Source organism: Paramormyrops kingsleyae, chromosome 11 (genome assembly GCF_048594095.1).
Source record: "Paramormyrops kingsleyae isolate MSU_618 chromosome 11, PKINGS_0.4, whole genome shotgun sequence".
NCBI classification, from domain to species: domain Eukaryota; kingdom Metazoa; phylum Chordata; class Actinopteri; order Osteoglossiformes; family Mormyridae; genus Paramormyrops; species Paramormyrops kingsleyae.
Genome location: NC_132807.1, coordinates 17819315 through 17841303, shown reverse-complemented (window position 1 = coordinate 17841303; position 21989 = coordinate 17819315). Strand labels below are relative to the sequence as shown.

Genomic DNA, 21989 nt, shown 5'->3' with positions numbered 1-21989 from the left:
AGTCTGTATATTCAGTATAGAAATTAAATTCTGTTTAAAAATCTTTACTTGTACTGTTCTTTTACTGAGTTATAAAAACTGATGAACAATCAAAGAAATAATAAAGAATTCTGACTTTAGGACCAAAGCTGACACGGTAACAGGTTAACTTTGACAGCCCTAATGAAAATTTAAGGAACCACCTAAAATGCCGGGCCTCTTTTCTCAGATCTCCCCGGTCATCCTCAACACCGTCATGACCATCATGGCAGCCATGAGCCCCAAACCCAAGGAAGACCAAGGCGAGGAGAAGGCCGTCAACATCAGCAACCTCTGGTCCGTCATGAACATACATCAGTGCAACTACTGGTTCCTAGGGGTGGATTCTGCTCATGAAATGACGGAGAACTTCAGAGAGCAGCCCAGCAGGAACGCCGGCGAGAGCTTTAGGGTGGACGTCAAGGTCGTGCAGGTGACCTTGGAGTCCGGTATGGGCCATCGCACCATGCCCTTACTCTTAGCAGAGTCCTCCCTGTGTGGAACAGCCAAGAATTGGTCCTCCTACCTGAACATCAGCGCAGACATGACTTTGGAGGTGAGGAGTGCCGATAGACCCTGGTCTGTGTTTGAGATGTGAAGGATGGATTACGTAATCATGATGCATGTAATGTCATTTTTAATTGGATTGATTGGCCTGAATATAGTTTGGTCATCCTTGGTTCTCAAAACCATAGATGTAGACATTTGTTCAATGTTGGTGAGTTCGAAATTTGAGTGTTTGCTCTCTGGTGCCTCCATCAGGTCAATTACTTCAACGAGAGTCATGCTGTTTGGGAGCCTCTCATCGAGAGGGTGGAGAACGGAACGCGTCGCTGGAACCTCAAATTAGAGGTGTGGCCTCCTCAGCTCCATGTCAGTAATGACGTCACGTGCCGGCTTCTTTCAGCGTGAATTTCATGTTGTGAATCATGCTCTCTACACAGGTGAAGAACAATCCATTACAAGACAGAAGTCCGATTCCTGGAGATGACTTCATGGTAATCTCCGAACCCCAAACCGCCATTAGCATTTGCTCGAAGGACACCATGAACATCACCATGTCCAAGTGCAGCCTCAACGTCTTCTCCAACTTAGCACAGGTACGCCGAGACCGACCTGTCATACGGGAAGCATTTTAAAACAGGGCAGCGTGAAAGTCCTGTATCCACATCACATACTGGCATGGAAGCCGATAGCATTCCTGCCGCTGCTGATGTTTGGATTGATAAGTTCTTATCACCATGCTGCAGAGACTTCCGGCAAACTGAGCCCGTCTCCTGACTCTGCCTATTTTGCCAGGTCCCGCTGTCTGGTGATTCTTAACAGACAGCTGGGGCCTCTACAGACATGAGCTTCTGTGGATGTCGCAGGAACTTTGTTGTGTGGAAAAGCAGAGATATTTACCACCACTCAAGCCACACATTTTTGTGGGGCTCCCTGAGGCTTGGGCGCCCCCTGTTGACCAAGGTCACCGCACTGATGGTCACCTTCTTGTGGTGCTGTAATGAAGAATAGTGTAGGCCTGATTAGGTTGATGCCTCGTTCACCAGTTGCTCGCAACCGACGATTTGCCTTTTTAACGACATATCTTCCTTGGCAATGTTGCACAGGCGTTCTCTGAGGGAACAGCGTCGACCTTTGACCACTCTCTGAAAGAGAAGGCCCACTTTACCATCCGCAACGCCCTGGGCATCCCACTCCTCGTGCAGCACGGCGCCAACCTGCGCGTGGTGGGCTCGCCATCCGTAGGCAAGCTGCACGAGGTGGGGGTGGGCAAGAGCGTCGATCTGGAACATTCCGTCTTCGAGCCATTGGGCCGTGGCAAGCTGTCCGCCCTGCAGCGCCAGGAGAGCTGTCTCTTCAACCTCAGCCTTGGTCAGCACCTCTCACACCTTTCTTCAGACGTGCCGTTAGTTTCCGGAAGTTTCCACATTGGGGGGGGGAAGGAATCCAAACAATCAAACGCTGGCTTCCTGCCACAGCAAACATTCACTGTAAACATTGGCTTTTACCAGCAAAATCTTCATGATGTCCACGTCAGATTTCAGCATGTCGGTGATTCTGGTTGGCAGTCCTGTTTGGTACATCTAAGTGTGTATTTTTCTGTCTTCTGTGTCTGTGTGAATATTTCGAACGCTTCAGTTCCCACTGGCTACAGTGAGGTGGCGAACATCCCCGTGGATAGACCCGGACGGAGGCTGTACAATGTCCGCAGCCCCAACCAGCAGGAGGCAGTGTCTGTGCTGGTGCAGATAGACGCCACAGAGGGCAACAAAGTCATAACAGTGCGCTCACCACTGCAGGTGAGGACTGTAGGCTCTTTACAGTATCTTGCTAAAGTCAAATCAGTTCATTTTTATATAGCGCCTTTCACACCACGGTTGACAGGACGGCGTGGCAGTCCATTGCTGCCTTATTTATACAGAATGGTGCATGAAACGGGGAAGAGAGAGAATGAATGCCAGAAGACAGCGGAGCGTCGATCCTGATCGGGCAGGCAGACCCATAATGTATGTTTTCTGTTTCCATTCTAGATTAAGAACCATTTCTCCGTGCCTTTCGCCATCTTGAAATACTGCCCGACGTTCCAAGGCCTGACTCACATCGGTGTCGCAGATCCCGAGAAGGAGCTCCACGTTGCCCTCGACTCGTACCGGTACCTCGAATTGTCACTTGTCCCAGATCCCTGCACTGTAGACGTTTACTGTGTTTGAAGCCCAACTTACAAAGCTAAATGAATAGCTAACGAGTTGACTCAGAAGATCATAGCTAGCTGGTTAGCATAACATGCTACTTCAGCATCTCCTGCATGAGGAATGTGTGTATTTAATATTTAGTGCAGTGATTGTTTGCGGCCAGCAGGGGGCCTCACGCAGATGTTTGGTTTGAGTGATGGTGGACACCACCTCTGCTTGCTGTTCGTCTCTCACGGGGTCGTGCTTGGTGTCGCCGCAGGTGCCAGCTTTTCCTGATACCCACGGGGCCCCTGGAGGGTCAGTACCGTGAGTCGTCCACCTGCATCTCCTGGAAGGAGCAGGTGCACTGCAGCTCGGAGGTGCAGTCGGTGCTGCAGTGCCCGGCCAGTGAGAGCCCCCTCCTGCCACTGGTGGTCAACACGCTGGCCGTGCCCGACGACCTGAGCTTCATTTCCTGTCAGGGTGGGGACGACTGGGACCCCGCCTACATCATCCACCTGCACCCCTCCGTCACGCTGCGCAACCTGCTGCCGTATTCCATCCGTTTCCTGCTGGAGGTGAAGGCCATACCCTCACTCCTCTGCCCGTCTCGCTGTCGCTGTTTTTTCACCCTTTAAAGCAGAGGTCTCAAAGTGCCAGCCCTCAGGCTACAGACAGGTTCATACAGCCTGCCACATATTTTTAATTTACTTAATTAAATTTGGTCCACAGATCGATCTGTCTTTCATTTAATACAGAGAATAAAAAATGATGTAACAACATTCCACCATTGCGTCCCCTGCCCTCCCCAAAAAAATCCACCCTTCCTTTTCTCTTTCGGCTCAAAAAAAAAAAACTAAGCTTGAACGACCCCCCCCTTGGGTAAAGCTCCCCAAGCCAGTGGCCTCCAGTTTATTCAAGTCTGAGACCCGCTGCTTTAAATGAACTTAATAAAACACCTTCTACTTGAAAATAGCTCGTGCCGTCTTGCTCGCTCTTACAGCGTGTTTGTGCCGGGCCTCTAGGGGTCAGCAGAGACCTACGAGCTGCACGAGGGGAGCGCGGCCGACGTGCTCAATGCTCGCATTGGTGGCGAGATCATGGAGCTGGTGCTCATGCGGTACCAGGGCCGCAACTGGAACAGCCACGTGAAGATACACCCGGCCATGGCAGAGTTCTTCCCCGTGTGCTTCTCGTGCGACTCCGCCGAGAAGCTCACGGTGGATGTGAGCGTGCATGTGTCACGTGTGGGCGGCCGCCTCGTGCTCTCCGTCTTCAGTCCATACTGGATAATCAACAAGACCTCGCGCGTGCTGCAGTACCGGGCCGAGGACGTGCATGTCAAGCACCCCGCCGATTTCCGCGATGTCATCCTCTTCTCCTTCAAAAAGAAGAACCTCTTCAGCAAGAACAAGGTATTAGCTGCCCCCCACCTCCCAAGCTCTTTATGTGCACTGTTCTGCTAATGCTAATTGGAAAGATGGGTAGTGGATAGAGGCAGAGGAGGAGATCATAGGTAGTGCAAACTGTAATATTTATTTCTTCCTTTCCCATAGAAAACAATTGAAATAATTGCACAAAACAAATAAAACAAAACCCAAGCATAAAGTCTATCAGATACAACTAGAGGAAAAACACCGTAATAACAGGGATGCGGGCTACTGTGCTTAGACCCCCACCTCTACACCAGCATCTCCAGCCTTACTCCATGCTGTCCCCCCCCCCCCCCCCTAATTGAGGCCAGTGGCCTTCTGGGAACTATAGGGACACTCCTCAGCTCACACCAATCACCTCCCACAAACAACCCAAAAAAATACACTTCCGATATCATATCACAAATGCGCAATGATCACTAGCGTTTCAGATGACAGGTGAAGCATTTGGCCGGATGCCCGCTTGTTACTATGCAGACATTTATTTACCCCCACAATTTGTTAACCAGATTAGTAGTATGGTAGTATGGCAAAAATATTAATAAGATGTGTCTTGTGACACCCAAAAGTTAGCAAACTGTATAAACTTGTGTATCTTTGTTTATTAAATTCCGTTAGTGGAGCACACCACATTATACTGTTCTGGTATACTATGGTTTGGTATACTCCAGTGTGATATGTACTGTAGTGGGACACACCACATAATACTGTTCTGGTATACTATGGTTTTGTATACTTCAATGCGATGTTCACTGAAGTGGTGGTGAAGAAAGGAACAGCTCGGCAGCCACATCTTTAAAAAGAGGAGATCTTGTGGATAAACAAGTTAAAGACTTGTGGTACTTTTTGCAGCTTAAAGTCCGACATGTTTATTAAACATAAGGATACACTGTCATCTGAAACCCTGGTGATTATTGCGCATGTGCGATATAATATCAATATGATATCGCCCAGCCCTACTATTGGTACTCCATCACTGCCCGTCCATGGCACTGATGCCATTGTGATTTACTTGCACTTTCAGCTGCAGCTGTGCGTCTCCACCAGCAGCTGGTCTGAGGGCTTTTCCTTGGACACAGTGGGAAGTTATGGATGTGTGAAGTGTCCCGCCAGCAATATGGATTACTTGGTAAGGCATTCTGGATCTGTGATTGATTCGCCATGTCTTGCAATCGTCGTTCGATTGGTTATGGCTTTCGTCTTCATTGATGATGTAACATCCTCTTTCAGGTGGGCGTCAGCATCCAGATGAGTAGCTTCAACCTGAGCCGCATCGTCACCATGAGCCCCTTCTACACGTTGGTAAACAGGTCCTCCTACGAGCTGGAGGTGGGCGAGGTTCCGAGTGACCCGACCACCGTGAACGAGCGCTGGCACTATGTGGGCTCTGAAGAGGTAGAGTGGGCGGGAGATTAAAGCCCCAGCATCCTCCGCGAGAAGCGGCCTTGTCTCTGAATATCCATCCTCCCCTGCCCCCGCTGCAGTGTCTTCCTCTCTGGCCCGAGTCTTCCACCGGGAAGCTCTGCGTCCGGGTCGTGGGCTCTGAGTCTTCCTCCAAGTCCTTCTTCTTCACCAAGCAGGACAGCGGCACCCTGCTCAGCATGGACACGGTGGGTCACTGTCACTGTCACCCCATCCCCGTGAGGCTGAAGACGTAGCCGTCCAGCAGCGTCACAAAAATAACTCCCCAGCCCAACAGCCCCCCTTCCCATAAACATACAAACAAATGACAGGAGGGTGCGTGGTGCAGTATAGGTGGACATGGAAGGTGTATGACATAAGAGTACAGTGATGGAGCAGAGAGAGTTAGCCTGTGTTTGTCATGTAAGACATTTTGGGCAATAAGCTGATCCCATAAAACATTTATGGTAACACTTTACATGGATACCATGTCTATAAGCATTTATGAATGCATTCATAACGCTTAATACATTGAAAAAGCTCAGTGTCAAACTCATGCCTATAGATTTTTGCAAATAGGCATAACACATTATAGCCATGTTTATTATGCATTATGAATGCTTTATGAAACTCTCATCTATGCACTATAGATGCCTTGATAATGCAGTACAAAGCATCCTTAATTCCTACTGTAACCATTATAATGCATTATGAAGGTATCTATAATGCATTATAGATGAGAGCTTCATTGGAGCTTATGAAGTATTATAATGAACACTGTGATGCCTTATGACTGTCAAAAGAAGATGCTTTAATGTTTTATTAAGTCTTATATGAACCATTATAATGTATTATGAAGGTATCTAATGCATTGTAGATGACAACTTTAAGTAGAGTGTATGACTATAGATAAGTATATGTAGTAATACTTCTTATTAATATAATGTATGCCAAGAACCCAAGTTTGATGTGATGAATGGACGAAGAGTGGGTTGTACTCTTAACGATTTACAGGTGTCAGTGTTTATTTCCTACTTTGTGTCCTACTGCCTTTCAGTATGGGGGCGTCATCGTAGACGTGAACATCTCAGACCACTCCACCGTCGTCAGCTTCACTGACTACTACGAGGGTGCGGCCCCCGCCCTGCTTGTAAACCACACGTCCTGGGTCACGGTCAGCTTCTGGCAGAGGTGAGGGGGAGTCAGCCATGTAAAAGCACAGCGGCGGATTGGCGGTGCGGAGTGGGCGGGTCGCGATGAAGGGCTTCGTTAGGTTTGATCGATGCGGCATATTTCGAAGAGGTGAGGGGTTTCATATCTGTGTGTTTATGATGAACAGCATTGAATTTGGAGGATTACATTTCTTCAGTTTCACTGTGTAGTCTTTTTTTAATATTCCTGTGTGCCTGAACCTGGTCGCTTTTCCATTTCCGTAATCACCTGTGGCAATAAAAGCGTGTTTTTCCTCCTCTTCATTCTCTTTCTCCTTCTTGTGGTCGTTTCACAGCGGGTCCTCAGGGGTTCGGGAGCTGAAGCCAGGAGAGGCCCGGCGTTTTGCCTGGGACAACCCCGCCGGGGTCAGGAGGCTCAGCTGGAGCTACCGGGAGCAGAAGGGGGAGCTTGACCTGGTCAAGGTGGGAGTCTGCCCGGTGCCCACCAGGTGGCGCTCTTAAGTCCGATCAGCCTCTGGGCGGCTCGGCTGTCGCTGCTGAAGCTCGCATGACGATCAGTTTAACGCTGCCCCACCCTCTGCAGGATGAGTCCGGCCAGTTCACCTACGACGATGTTACTCAGATACACTGGGTCTCCTTCTTGGACGGCCGGCAGCGGGTGCTACTCTTCACGGAGGACGTGGCCCTGGTCACCAAGGCTCGGCAGGCCGAGGACATGGAGCAGTTCCAGCAGGAGGTCACCATTTCCTTACAGACCCTGGGGTTGTCGCTCGTCAACAACGATAGTCGGCAGGAAGTAGCCTACGTGGGCATCACCAGGTAACACGCTAAACACGCTGCGATACATGCGTGTGCAGTGTGCTTAGCACTGACGCTGACATGCTACATGCTTTGTGTTGATTCCGCTCAGCTCTGGTGTCGTGTGGGAGATGAAACCAAAGAATCGCTGGAAGCCATTTAACCAAAAGAACATCAACCTCCTTGAGAAGGCATACGAGACATACCTGTCTCGGAAAAGTCAGCCCGGCTGGGTTAAGCTGGAAACCAACATTGAGGTGAGACCTTCTCACGTTCTGCTGAGAGCTTCCATCTGGAGGTGGCTCAATCCCTGGGGGTTCCTCTAAGTGTTTAAAATGATCTCCTATCCTCACACAGCTAAAGTGCAAATAAATAGATTATGAAAGCTGGTGGTTCTCCATGATAGTTGAGCTGGCGACATACCCCTTCCGGAACATTCTGCAAAAACACAGAAGACCCTATTCCAGTGAGTAAACGCATCACTCTCTTGCAGGTGAACTTCAGCAAGGTTCCCATGGCCATGCGGCAGCCCTTCGCTTGCATGATCAGGAGGAACTTCCTGTCTGGGATCCAGGTGGAGTTGAAGCAGTCCCGTCACCAGCGGAGTCTCCGGGCCCAGCTGCACTGGCTCCAGGTAATACCTTCTCCCATGTTCTCCGGCTGCTTCTCGGACCTCCACTGCAGCTTTGAATTGTGCTCATTGCCAAAATTAAAGATGTGCAGCAGGGGGCAGTGTAGCCACATCTCCGTTGGGCCCTTGAGCCAAGGCCCTTAAACTCCTGAAAAATGCTCCAGGGTTCTGGGTAAAGGGCTCCTGCACTCAGACCCCAAGCTTCGCTCTCACCTCAACATGTGTCTGAAAAAAATGAAGAGCACGATGGAATATGCTTCATGTGAAGTTTTCAGAGCCGCTCACAGTGCACGCCATCCGATTCATTTCTCCCTGAACCAGGTGGACAACCAGCTCACGGGTGCAGTGTTCCCCATCATGTTCCACCCCGTCCCCCCACCCAAGTCCATCGCCTTAGACTCCGGTAAGCAGCCGACGGTCCCAGTCCAGCAAGGGCCCCATTTATCACCCTGTTTTCACGCTGCCAGAGACTGAAATGTCCCTCCTTGTCTTGCAGAGCCAAAGCCTTTCATAGACATCAGCATCATCACCAGGTTTAATGAGCACAGCCAAGTAATGCAGTTCAAGTATGTCTGCCAGTTACTTTCCTTGAGAAGCGGTAAAGTGTTTTTGTTGTATCTCTGTCTGCCTGTGATTGGGATGCTGGCCGTACCTTCCGTATGCTGGGGAATCTGTGCTGTGTAGGTGCATGGATGTCGATGGCAACCTCGGCGTCTTTCTGAGCTGCATGCTAGCGTGTGAAGGTAAGGGTCAGCATTAGCTAGCATCCCGCTTCTCCCCAGATACTTCATGGCCCTGGTTCAAGAGATGGCGGTGAAGATTGACCAGGGCTTCCTTGGGGCCATCATTTCCCTGTTTACTACGGCCACGGACCCACGGGCAGAGAAGCAGAAGGTGATTGGCGTAACCGCTGTAAAAAATCCGGCCGGCTGTGTGTGAAACGCTGCCCCCTTTGGTAGCGGTGACACTGATTTTGCTAAATTGTAGCCGAGAACTGTTTCGGATAAAACGCTCACGATTTAGTCGGAAACACCAAATAGTTAATGACTCTTCACCTTCATGTACAGCAGTGCGACTCTCTAGTGTCGGTCCGAGAGTCGTTCTGTGTGTTCACTTTGCGTATCTTCAGCTGGTCTCTGAACACGCGTGTGTGTATTTGGTGATTTTCCGCAAGCTGCCCGGACAGCCGCGGTCCCCGCGATCATTAATGAACGTTAGCGGCACGGCCGCCTAGCCGTGGCTGCCCGCTGGCTCCCGGCCCGGTGATTGATGGTGTCGTGGCCTGTGCGCGCTTTGCAGACCAAGCTCATCGAGCGGGACCTGGAGAGCCTGCGGGCGGAGCTCATGGAGGCGTCGATGACGGACACGTCGGGCCTCAGCTTCTTCGAGCACTTCCACATCTCGCCCATCAAGGTGAGCGATCGGCCTTGCCGGTGCCTTTCCGTTCTGGAATGTTGCGGCCGGTCGGGGGCCCGGCCCCCCCCGCGGGCCACCGGTGACGGTGACGGATGCTGAGTGTGCTCTGCGCCCCGCCAGCTGCACCTCAGCCTGTCTCTGGGCCCCAGCGGGGACGACTCCGGCCAGCAGGACGCGCTGCCCATCCAGTCGCTCAATCTGCTGCTGAAGAGCATCGGGGCAACGCTCACCGACGTCGATGACCTCATCTTCAAGTGAGTCGCCTGACACGCTCTGGGACTGTTGGTGGGGTAGATGCACCCGTGTTACACCTGTCCACTCGGTCTTTGCCTTGACGTTTGCACCTTCTGTTTGCTACAGATTAGCCTTCTTTGAGGTGAGGTATGAGTTCTACAGGCGGGAGAAGCTCATGTGGGCTGTGATTCGCCACTACACCGAGCAGGTGGGTGACTCCATGGTAAACCTCACACACTAGGACCTTCGGAGCTTCAGCAGCAGTGTGATCTAACAGGATTCTGACTTGGTCGAGACTTGAGCGTGTCTCTCCCCCCGTAGTTCCTGAAGCAGATGTACGTCCTGGTGTTGGGCCTCGACGTGCTGGGCAATCCGTTTGGACTGATTCGGGGTCTTTCAGAGGGAGTCGAGGCCTTTTTCTATGAGCCCTTCCAGGTGAACTAAAAATGCTAAAAAGCTTGAGTTTTGTTTGGTTAATTTTGATTAATGTTAGGGCTGGATAGGAGTGTTGGGATTAGAGTTTTGCCCATAGAAATGAATGGAGAGTCCCCATGAAGATCAAGATGGCTAATGTGTGTGTGTGTGTGTGTGTGTGTGTGTGTGTGTGTGTTTGTCATTGCAGGGGGCTGTCCAGGGCCCAGAGGAGTTTGCGGAGGGCTTTGTGATTGGCGTCCGCAGCCTGCTCGGTCACACTGTGGGTAAGGCCAAGCTACTTCCCGGAGATCTCGGATCCCACGCCGTGATCCCAAGGTGCCCTGGCACTCCAGCTCTTCTCCCGTCTCCCTGTAGGGGGCGCTGCAGGCATGGTGTCCCGCATCACGGGCTCTGTGGGAAAAGGTCTGGCGGCCATCACCATGGATAAGGAGTATCAGCAGAAGCGCAGGGAGGAGATGAACAGACCGCCCAAAGACTTTGGAGGAAGTCTGGCCAAGGGTGGGAAGGGCCTCCTGAAGGTAGCGACCATTAGGGGGCGCCGGTGACCGTGTACCTCAGAGGGGGTGTAGCACACCTCCGGTGCGTGTGTTTATCAGCAGCGTACAGGGAACACCTCTTACAGGGGCAGGAGAGCACAGGGTGAGACCTTTGGATCCCGCTGCTATTTTTAGGAGAGAGAGATGGCTTCCGGCACGGATCACATGAATATGAATCGCGCGCTTTGCCGCTGAGCGCGGTTTCGAGCGGGGCGGGGGAGCCGTCGCGGGGGGGGGGGAGGGGAGCCACTCATGTTGACATGAGCCGCACGCGAATCATTGCAGTTCATTAGCGCCGGTTCCTTAAAATGTGCCTTAAAAGGCAGCCTGGAAAAGCCAGACGCTATGCAAAGCGCATGAAACAGACCGCAGGAGACTGGGTCTGCGCAGGCAGCATACAGATAAGGGTTCGCAAATAGCGTGATTTTTAATGAATCGGGCAGAATCCCTCGCAGGTAAATTATAAAGTCATGTGGTTCTGTGGTCACATCTAAAAACAAGTGCAGTTTCCTTTAATTCTGACTTAAGGGTTATAGCTGCCTTTTCCAGCCTCATTACTGAATGAATGAATTTTATTGCTGCTGTTTAAAAGCACCTGGATCATTTATTAATATTTTTTAGCTGCAAGGCTAGAATTACCATGTCACTGGTGTAGTAATTACTATAAAGCGATGCAGTTACGAGTTACATTCATTATAGATCAAATAGGCAGCCCTAATGCTTTATATTATGCAGATAGTGTTGATGGCAGGGCCAGTTGGGCCGTTAATTGATGCATTCCATATTTGGTGGATATTTTATCTTCAGCCATGCAGAGTTCAGTGCAATATGATCACACGTGATTCATGACGCGGAAAGGTAAAAGCAACACATAGCCGTGTTAATTATGTTTGAGGGGGTGCGCTGGGAGTGCGTCGCCGAGGTCACGGTGGGTGTGAGCCAGAGGAAGGCGTGTAGTCGTCTTTTTATGTTTTTCCATCAGGAGACAAATTAAAAGCTGGTTTTGGGAGAAATATGTAAAATGATGGATTCGAGGGTGAGCGATTTTCCTGTCTTTAGCGCTGGTGAATATCCCTGCTCCCTGTCATTTCGTGTGTAGAGATGGCGGTTCTTGTGTTTCCCGCATGCGACTGCCGGAATGTGCAGAACATGTTACCGCGGGCCACGGCGGCACGGTGAATTCCCTGCACGCTATGCGCCGGTGTAGCCGTCTGCCGCTTTAATGGAGACCTGACTGCCCTCCCTCCACAGGGCGTCGTCGGGGGAGTGACCGGCATCGTGACCAAACCTGTCGAGGGTATGATCGCCCACCCTCACACTCCTCCCCCCCCCCCCCCCCCCCCCCCCCGTCTGCTGTAACTCATTCCCTGTAGATGTTTAAACTACATATCCTGGTGTGACCTCACTATATTTAGAAGCTTCCAGAAGATGTGGCAAAGGCAGGGGTGGGGGGGGGGGGGGCAAGGTTGTTATGTCTGGGGCCCACTTAAAAAGCAATTTTATGGGCCCCCTGTTCTCTTAGCGTAATGACTTCTTGTGGCCAGGAGGGGGCTACCATACAAATGCCACCACTACATGTAAACAGGAGATGTCATGTCGGTCCCCCCCAGGAGCCATGAAGGAAGGAGCGGCTGGCTTCTTCAAGGGCATCGGGAAGGGTCTGGTGGGGGTGGTGGCCCGACCGACAGGGGGCATCGTGGACATGGCCAGCAGCACTCTCCAGGGCATCCAGAGGTATGAGCCCCCCCACCGTGATTTCCCCCCCCCCCCACTTCCAAGCAGCGAGATGAATCTCCATCTTAAGTGCGGCTTTTGTGTTTTTTTAACACCCCTCTTCTGTTCTTTTCCCCTCTAATTCAACCACCCTGAGTAATTCAATCGTTTTCTGGAAGTGTGAAGCTCTGGCGTTTCTTTTCCCCTCGGATGGGTCGTGTCCATGTGCCACATGGCTTGTAATCGCCCCGCGCTTGACCGGTGTAGTTATGGTTGGGGTCATTAAGGAAAGGGCTCCGTTTGGTATGCCGGTTGGGAGGGACGTCTCCATCTCTAGCGACAAGGTAAGAGGTGCATCGTGGGGGTTGGAGATGCATCGTGGTGGTTGGAGATGATCTAGCACCTTACATCCTCACCATCTCTAACACGTGCTCATGGGCTGAAAAGTCAGCACCATTCACCCTGGACCACCCAACCCCCCCCCGCCCCCCTTGGGCTTTTACGGCGCCGGCTGACACCTCCTCTCCCCGGCTGACGCCTCCTCTCCCCGGCTGGAGCATTCTGAGGAGCCGCATGGCCCTGAGGGCGGAGCAGATTGCTTTGTGAGCATCGGCATGATTAAATATGCAGGGGCTTCCAAAAAAAAAATCATCCTTTATATGCTGTGCAAATTAAAGGAGCTGTGTGACCCCCCCCTGTGAAGGCACACACACACACACTGACAGAGCCCCCCCCCCGCCGCGGCCGGCTGCATGGCGTCCGGTGAGCAGACTCCTCCTCTGCCATGGTGGCAGGTCATTGTCCCCGCCTTCATGCCCTCTGCAGGATAGCTGCTGGGCTGCTGAACTCGTACGAGCGAGACCCTTAGTGCAGACACTGCACCCAACCGCCCCCCCCCCCCATGCTTCTGCCTTGAGCTCGCCCTGCCCCCCCCCCCCCCCCCCCATTATACACGCTGATGCTGGTGATCCTCACCCTCCCCACCAAAACCCTGGTAATCACCCACCCTATCCTCCATCTGCCGTCCGGCACCATTCGTCCATAAACCAAAAAGCTGCGTTTATTAATAACCAAATCGCCTTATTATTTCATGCTCTCTCAATAGAGATAACCAAAGGTGAGACTGAGAAACCTCCTGAATCCTCTTGCACGCACGTGCAAGTCCTGAACCCCCACTGGACCCCACAGCAGTTTAGGTTGGGGTGGGGGGGGGGGCACTATGTGGCTCGGTGGGTTAAGACTCTGTGCCTGTGATCAGAAGGTCACAGTGTTAATCCAAGGGTCGGCAGTAATGTCACTGTTGGCCCCTGAGCAAGGCCCCTAACCCCCCCAGTTACTCCAGGGTCTAACCCTGCGTTCTCAGAATGTGTGTCACTTTGGATAAAAGTGACTTGCTAGATAAATGAAACGCAAGTGTGATGTAGTTCAGGGTCTTTCGGTTCCCAGCGGGTTGATAGGCCTCCTTCAGGGGAGGTGGTGGAATTTAGCCTCAATATCACGACTGTTTTCACAAGTAAATGTGATTAGAAACAAAAATTACTCGTATTTCATACGAATGTGATGTAAAAGGACCTAAAAAATAAAAACACATAAGCAAGTGTAAGATAGCAAGAAGGTGGCATGGTGCCGATGGCATCAAGGTCATGTGACGGCAGGAGAAGTTGGTGGGAGAACAGCTGCTGATCGCTGATGGTTTGCAGGGTGGCGGAGTCAACGGAGGAGGTGACGAGGCTGCGACCCGTCCGGCTGATCCGGGAGGACGGCATCGTCCGGCCCTTTGACCTGCAGGAGTCACAGGGCTTCGATTTATTCCAGGTGAGGTGGGACACTTCCCGCTCCTGGGTGGGCTCTTCTCTGAAGGGGGGTGACGGTCCTGGGGTCTTGATTCCTATTTTTTTCTCAGTCGCGCTCAGCTTAAGTGAAAAATGGAATTTACAAACGCAAGATTCAGAACAGTTCATACATGAAGCTGAGGATTTCCAAACCGCTTTAAAGTTGATGGTGTCCAGTTAGCAAGTTCAAAGCTTCAAAGCTCTGAGCCTCATGTTTTAGAAGCATAATTGGGTAATTCAGGTCCAGAGAGTAAAAGTCCAGACCAAGGTTTTGTTTCAACCAACCAGTTGAGCATAAAGAGTCAGTCACAGAGTACTCATCTGGTTGGCTGAAACAAAATCCCTGTCTGGACTTTTAATCTCTGGACCTGAATTACCCAACTGTGTTTATAAGCAGAGGGAGTTGGGGGCGGGGTCATCATGTCGAGGTGCTTTGCTCTCCTGAATGTTAACACCTGTCCTTTTCTGTCTCTCTTCTTCACATGCAGCACAAAAAGGACTGAGATGGGGGGGTGGGTTTTCATGGGGGGGGGGGGGGGGGGTCATATGACTCCCCGAAGTGTTAGAGTCCTTACGCCAGATGTAGCCTCTTAGAGCTCTCTCATTTTCTCATGTTTACCCATCATGCATTACACCATGAACATAGCCCAGTGCCAAGGTACCATTTCACGCATGAGTCCATGACTCCATTTCATGCCCACATCACTCCGTGGCTCCATGTCATGCCCACATCACTCCGTGGCTCCATTTCATGCCCACATCACTCCGTGGCTCCATTTCATGCCCACATCACTCCGTGGCTCCATTTCATGCCCACATCACTCCATGGCTCCTTAACCTGGTCAGGAAGTTCAATTAGTCCACATTTTATGATATACAGGCAGCTCCCGACTTGCTTACAAAATACTCCAGATACTAGCACAAAAAGGTGATGGGCCTGTAAGTAAATGTACACTTTATCTCTTCTTTTATATAATATGTGTTCCTTAGTACATATTACTACTATATTTTGGGCTATGCGTTTTTTGTTATAGGGTGTTTTTGTATGGTAAAACTTGACTTGTGTATGGGTTTGTGAAGCGGACTACTTGTGTCTGTCGAGAGCTGCCTGCATGTCGATTGACCAGTTTGTACAGCACAACGTGGAGAGTCACGTTGCCGCGTTCTAGAGAGTGCCGTGCTTCCGGGCGATGTGCTCCCCGGTGTAAGTTTAAGCGTGCTCTGCTTTTTCTGCCCTACCTTACCCATCTTCAAAGCGCCGAGGGTGGCGCCGGTTTGGCTCCAGCAGCCTAAATGCCACCGCGTTTTGCATTTTATACAGAATTAAATTTAGAAACTCCAGCAAAGCAGTCTTAAGATGATGTAGGCCTTGTGGGAATGTTTACTCCAGACTACTGTTTAGATTCCTACTGGGTAAACTTTTCCCATTTTGTTGTGGGTTTATCTTAAATCTATTATTTTATAATTTCACATGCTGCACTATTAGTGTATCCATGGAAACTGAATAATGTATTTTAGTGCTAAAAATGTCTTGCATCGTTAAACTTCACCTGTGTCATCTTATTTTGGCATTATTGTCCTACTTCAGAAAAATTGCAAAATATATATATATATACATGTTTTTCTAAGGTTGCCTTGAATTATATTTACATTACTTTACATTGGCATGCTCATGAAAGAAGTATATTTTAGCTTTTTGTTGAAATCTAAATATATTGTAACATTGAATAGCTTCCAAATTTGTGATGTGTATAAATGTCAATTTTGACTTGCAAAACTGTGTTGTATTTTCATAATTCGTACTGCATGACCCAAAGTTTATGTACACAATATATAAACTTTTTAACATTTTTAATTTAAAAAGACGTAAATTTTTGTTTGCAAAAAACGTTTCATTCCTTAAATGCAAAAATTTTTAGATTTTTATTTCCAATATTCATTAAAAAGCCTTAAATATTAACCCTAAGGTCACTGTAAAGTGAATATTTTGACATTGCTCACTGTGTACTCTGTGTCTGGTGTCCTGTGTAAACTTAGAAATAATAAACTCATCTATATTTACTCTGTTGTGCTGTTTTTTGAAGCACCGCTCTGGCGTCTATCCGCAAAGAGGGAAAATTGCAAAAGTGACGAGTTTATCAGGAGTGCCGTAGGATGCACGCGGCGTAGCATCGATGGTGGTATCCGGGCTCAGGGGGTCACTGCACGTGCCGCCGCCTCGGCTCTGGAGGTGTGACCGCTGTAATGCAAAACTGCAGCGGCACCTACGCATGTCTCACAGCGTGAACCTGTCCCTGTCGCTTTGTTTCAGAGGTCAGAGGTAAAACTGCTGAATGGGGAGGTTTTCCGGGAGCATTTTGAATACCCCGGACACAGGAGGACCAATATATTGGTCACGAACAGGTGAGGGTTTTGGCTGGCCATGGTAACTGTTATAACATAGTACCTATGAGTTTTTGGGCACTATGTCTGTATGTGTGCTAATCATTAGCCTGAAAAGCCTGAGAGCTCGACTGGCCATGTACCCGTCCTGCTGCAGCCCCGAAGGCAGGAGCGATCCAGCCACAGTCTGAACGCCGCCTCGGTGTTCTGCGTTTCTTGCGTTGCAGGAGAGTCATGTGCGTTAAGGAGATCGAGTTTGTGGGACACTTCAGCAAAGAGTGGGAGTGCTTGTTCGAGAACTTTTCCCGTGCGCCATGCGCACAGGGCAGCGAGCTCAGAATATACTGCAAGGTACGGCCGCCCCCCTACCCCCCCCCCCGCCCACGCTATTGCCCCGGCCTTTGCGAGGCCCTTACGCCTGGACAGACACCTCTCTGCCATGTGGGCCATGCTCTGTGCTCTCCGCTGCATAGGCCATGCTCTTCGATGCGTGGTTCATGCTTTTCACTGCATAGTTTGTGCTCTTCACTGCATAGGCCGTGCCCTCCCCTGCAAAGGCTGTGCTGTCCACCACATAGGCCGTGATTTTTGCCACATAGTCTGAGCTGTATACTCTCCGCTGTGTAATCTGTGCTCCCCGCTGCATTGTCCGTTTTTGCTTGGTGGTCTGAGCTTGTCCCCAAATCGCTGCAGGAGCTCGGTAAGCTGAAGATCCAGAAGAAGGATGGGCAGGAGCCTGTGAGGGTACTAGACCTGCAGAAAGCAGTAATCGCTGAGGTAATGCCCCCTACTGGACACCTGGTGAGGGTGAGGTGGACAACTTTAAGCGGTTTCTCTTAAACAGACGCTGGCTTTGTTGTGCTTGCGGTCAGCTCAACGGAGCTGAAAGTGAAGGTCTGTCGTGTGGATGCCTGCGGGGCTCTTGCCGGCCGGTAGGGCCGGGTGCGGTCACCATGGCCGAGGTGGGGGCCCGTTTTGAAAGCCGCCTTGGTTCTGCTCCACAGAAAGTGCGCGACGCCATTGCGGAGGCTCAGGTGGCCCGACGGCAGCATCAGATGGTGAAGCAGAAGTCTCAACGCTTCGTCAAAGTCAGCGGCATGCAGTGAGACCGGCGCAGAGCCTCGGGTACGAGGCAGCGCCGGATCGCCATGCGCTACCCTGATTGGCTGGTCCTGACCACCTGTAATTGAATACAAACAACATTGCACGATGCTGGACTGGTCAGGGATTAATGGGTCGACTGACAGACATTTTGAGATTATTATAAGGCATCATTGAATGTAAGACGATAAATGATTAGTGAAGAATTTTGTTTCGAATTTTGTAGCAGGTGTGTTCTGGCTAATCGGAATTACACGGTAATTCTTTTGGGATACAAATGACCTGTGTGTAATCAAATACAATAATATAGTGGCCCCATTTGTGGAATTTTTATCTCGTTTTTAATATGCAGCTCCATGAAATATCCCTTATTTTTGCACTTATTCACAGAGTTTATGTTTCTAGTGAGAGTTTACTTTTTTAAAATAATGCATGCACTGCTGCCGTCTGCAGAAGAAGGCCACACTAAACGCTGCTAGTGTTGGCTCATAAATGTTCCGCACACAGGCGTGTTGGATCATAACTCTCCACCCCGGCCTGTGGCTTTCACACGCCGGCGTTTACACATTTTGCTGTATTAACTTTGTCCCCGGCCCAACATGTAGGAGAGCGAAATGGAAAGAATTGTAAAATGAGTCTTGCTAAATTTGCTATTCGTGAGATACCACTACAGTAGTGTAATTGTGGTTCACACCTTCGCAAAGATGTCTGTGCTCTCGTTTCTTCGAAACCTTTCTTTCAAAGACAGTAAAAGCCTGATTAAGATCCGATTTCCTCACTGTTTGATCTTTATTTTCACTTCTCACCCTGATGGAGACGCGGCCCCGTCTTCTTCAGACGCGATCGACTCGCAGGGAAAGCTGAAGCCGCCCTTGTAAATATAGCCCTAAATAGGACAATGTTAGTCTGGCACACATGCATCTTAGGAGCCGACAAGTTTATTTTAGTCAAATTTAATTTTTCAAGTCTCCTTACGTGTCAAGACGTCTCCTTGAGAGGAGACCCCAGGAACAGGCACGATTCTGGAGGCAGCGGACGGGCAGATGGAGGGGCGGCGGAAGGGTGGAGGATGGGTAGAGGACAAGTGGTGGAGGGACGGTGGACGGGCGGATGGTCGTGGAGGGGTTTGCTCTCATCTACCATCCTACTGGAACTCCAGCCGACTGGAGCACAAGCTTCCGGCAAACGGCCGCCTCAAGGATCTCACAGAGCACCTCAAATCCCCCCAGGCTGAGGGACAGGCATACAATGGCGTGAGCATATGTGGGGAGCGAGGCGAGGTGGGGGGGGGGGGTTGGGCTCTCGCTTGGACATCCTCAGGGGCTTCACAACGCTCCTGGTGACGGGACATGAGCTGGTGGAAGGTGAAAGGTTCCCTGTTTGGCTGAGGAACAGGGCAGCTAATCGAGGGGGAGGTACAAAAGCCTGGACAATGAGGATAGAGGGAATAAGGAGGGAGACAGAAAGAGAGAGAGAGATGGTGTCTTAAGGTGGGGCAGCCAGCATGGCCCCCCAGGGACGTGTGTGTGGGAGGTGTGATAAGCCAGAGGCCAGTCACGCAGTCCGTGTGAACACACCGATCTCTCACCTCCATCCCTGCCAGTGATGAACAGCGGGAACAATTCAGCTGAACAAGCAGAATGACAGCTGCTTTTTTCTGTGTTACCCAAATGAATCGTCGGAATGTTCCGGCTGGCCGCGCAGAGGCTTGTTAGACGCTAATGGCGCATACATAACTCAAGGCTGCACCCTGAGCGCCGGCCGGCTCATCTTTTGTCTCCTGCCACTTAAAGCCGCCCCAGACGACAGCGGAAACTTCTGGCAGTTTCCGATGTCTGCCAGCTTTAGCGATGTCCGACGCTCATGCTATTGCCGTGAGTTTAGAGGTTGGCCGATGTGCTGGTTGTTGGAGCCGCTGGTCTCCGTACATACAGCCATGTCTCCTTTCCTCCTGGGCTAATCGCCAGCGTTCGCCTTGCCTGGTTCCGCCGGCGCCTCCTCTGCACGGACAGGCACCGCAAGCTGTTTTTCTGGGGTGTTTGTGTTCCCCATTCGGCGTGATGGATCTGATGCGAGGCGACACGCTCCCCGTCAAGGCCTGAGATCCACAGCCCCGTCATACTTCCTTGCGCTGCGCTCTTTTCCTTCTCAGGAATTCATGCGCATAATTTGCCGGGATGCGGCTGCTGTCAGTAGGAGAGACGGCAGATTGTCGGAACCCCGGCCGTCACGACAGACATTAAATATGAACATTGTCGCTCGCTAAGCGGCGCGTTACGCAGTCATCTCTCCTCCACCCCGTCCCGTCTCGCACTCTCTCATCCAGTTTCTTCCTCTTCTTCCCTTCTCTCCATCCCCTCTCTCCTCCAACCTCCTCCTGCCTCTCCATCCCTCTCCCCTGTCTCTCCATCCCATCTCTTCCTCCCTCCCTCAATCCTGTCTCTCCCTCCCTGTTCCCATTTCTGCTTTTCATCCTGCCTCCCCTCCTTTCCATCTCCATCTCTGTCCCATTTCTCCCTCACTCCATCCTGTCTGTCCTCCTCTGTCTCTCCTCGCCTCCTCCCTGCCCCGTCTCTCCTTCTCTCTGTCCCCTTTCAGAGGGGGGACCCCTTGAGTGTCCTCCAAGGCAGTAGTATGAAGGATGCTTTAATCCTTCAGACATCTTATCACAGCTGCCTGCCAATTAGCTTCTGTGTCTCTTCCTAAATGTGACAAAGAAGTGTGAGTGGGACATTTTCCCAAAGCATCTGAGAGCTGGTTCTCCTTCAGCAGGTGAGTGTGTTGTCCGACCTGCACCGTAACCGTGGGGGTAACGGTATGAAGCGGCTGATTACCAAGCGGCAGAGAGGCGTGTGTCTGAGCAGAAAGGGCGGCGGAGGAGAGGGGGGGTCAGTGGTGGCAGATGGGATGGCAGGGGAGCGGGCAGACTGACAGGCCACACAGCGGAGCAGGCCAAGGAAGACGCGGCCATGCCTGTACCCCCCCTCCCCCCGCTCTGCCCAGCCTTTGTCTCCGTCCCGTAAGCGTAGTGAGCCGCCATCGCCCCCGCCAAGGACGCAGTGACATTGCGAGCGCTAACATCTGCATGGCGAATGGCCTCCCCGATCGGCTCGGTTCAGGCCCCGCCCCCCCACTCCCAGGAGCAGCCATTTTGGAACAGCGCACTCGGCACAGATGTTGCGTATTACAGGCAGCAGGGCTGCAGGAGGGGAGACGCTCTCTCCACGGGGGTCACCTGTGCTGTCATCCGATAAAGCCGCTCGGGGGGGGGGGGACGAAGACAAACACTCACAAAACTGACAACAGTAACAGTCAGGCAGCACCCCCTGACCTTGAATCAGCGAAATGCCAGAAGTTACTTCACTTACAGCTCTAACTTTTTATACACTTATGACATTTTCAGTTTTGAAGTATTAGGTTTGCATTATAATTTCTGGTTACTCTGGGCTGTGTATCATTGTTTTGAATGCGACTCGGACGAAGCGGAGCTCCGCTGCTTCTCTCCTGACGCCGACGCCCCCCCCCCCCCCCCCAGGATGGGCTGTTTCCAGACAGTTACTGTCCACCAGATGGAGATATAAACCAAAAAAGGGGACTTTGTGTTTCATACAGAACAATAAAAAAAGATCTGAAAAGAAAAGAGCTCTCTTGTAATGCCTGTAATCCGAGGCTCCCGTCCCGAGCGCGTAGGACGGTGGTGCTTTCATGATTGCTGTGTTAAAATGGCAGCGCCCCTCCTCACTCAGCCGTTAACGATGTGCTCTGCCGGCCCTGGTGAACCAACTACCCCCCCAAGCCCTGGAGTGCCCCCCCCGTCCCCGGCCCTCAAAGAGGTTCAGGTGTGCTCTGACCCCCGCTCCTCCAGGCAGTAAATGAAGCTGTTTGGACCCGCTGTGCTTTCCCCGGGTCCTAATGGCCGCCCGCCTGGATTCCCCACCTTCCTGCACTTCGGTTCAGCCCCAACATGGAGAGCGCCTTGGTTGTGTAATAGGAGGCAGCTTCCTGGACAGAATGCCCCCCCCCCCCCCAGATCTGTTTCGGCCCCTGCTCTACAAAAGGGGCTCTTGGAGTAACAGCAGAAAGTGCCTTCAAAATTCAGGGTAAGTCCTGTAAGGAAGAGCGATGATCAGACTCCATCACCATTAGTGAAACTATTTCTATAGCAGCTCTAGGAATAAAGGGAATTAATTACCACAGAAGTGTGCTGACGAT

General features: G+C 51.2%; 1 protein-coding gene across 5 annotated transcripts in view; it reads left to right on the top strand.

Annotated features, from left to right (window-relative positions):
* The window catches only part of vps13c (vacuolar protein sorting 13 homolog C), a 58498-nt gene extending 39951 nt beyond the window's left edge, over window positions 1-18547 (top strand). For 4 of the 5 annotated variants that reach the window (XM_072718166.1, XM_072718165.1, XM_072718164.1 and 1 more), the window contains 32 exons: window positions 209-574; window positions 781-870; window positions 963-1118; window positions 1629-1893; window positions 2161-2321; window positions 2553-2674; window positions 2974-3271; window positions 3719-4108; window positions 5151-5255; window positions 5357-5521; window positions 5611-5736; window positions 6585-6718; window positions 7035-7161; window positions 7283-7518; window positions 7610-7754; window positions 7991-8131; window positions 8450-8531; window positions 8625-8694; window positions 8911-9022; window positions 9428-9541; window positions 9665-9798; window positions 9905-9986; window positions 10100-10213; window positions 10401-10476; window positions 10568-10731; window positions 12001-12046; window positions 12360-12483; window positions 14163-14277; window positions 16606-16697; window positions 16904-17027; window positions 17370-17453; window positions 17681-18547. In XM_072718166.1, coding sequence (XP_072574267.1) covers window positions 209-574; window positions 781-870; window positions 963-1118; window positions 1629-1893; window positions 2161-2321; window positions 2553-2674; window positions 2974-3271; window positions 3719-4108; window positions 5151-5255; window positions 5357-5521; window positions 5611-5736; window positions 6585-6718; window positions 7035-7161; window positions 7283-7518; window positions 7610-7754; window positions 7991-8131; window positions 8450-8531; window positions 8625-8694; window positions 8911-9022; window positions 9428-9541; window positions 9665-9798; window positions 9905-9986; window positions 10100-10213; window positions 10401-10476; window positions 10568-10731; window positions 12001-12046; window positions 12360-12483; window positions 14163-14277; window positions 16606-16697; window positions 16904-17027; window positions 17370-17453; window positions 17681-17782 — 4662 coding nt within the window. In that variant the 3' untranslated portion in view covers window positions 17783-18547. Of the gene's footprint in view, window positions 1-208; window positions 575-780; window positions 871-962; window positions 1119-1628; window positions 1894-2160; window positions 2322-2552; window positions 2675-2973; window positions 3272-3718; window positions 4109-5150; window positions 5256-5356; window positions 5522-5610; window positions 5737-6584; window positions 6719-7034; window positions 7162-7282; window positions 7519-7609; window positions 7755-7990; window positions 8132-8449; window positions 8532-8624; window positions 8695-8910; window positions 9023-9427; window positions 9542-9664; window positions 9799-9904; window positions 9987-10099; window positions 10214-10400; window positions 10477-10567; window positions 10732-12000; window positions 12047-12359; window positions 12484-14162; window positions 14278-14782; window positions 14825-16605; window positions 16698-16903; window positions 17028-17369; window positions 17454-17680 lie in introns of those variants that run through there. The other variant, XM_072718167.1, reaches the window with a different exon arrangement.
* Window positions 18548-21989: the final 3442 nt, after the last annotated feature.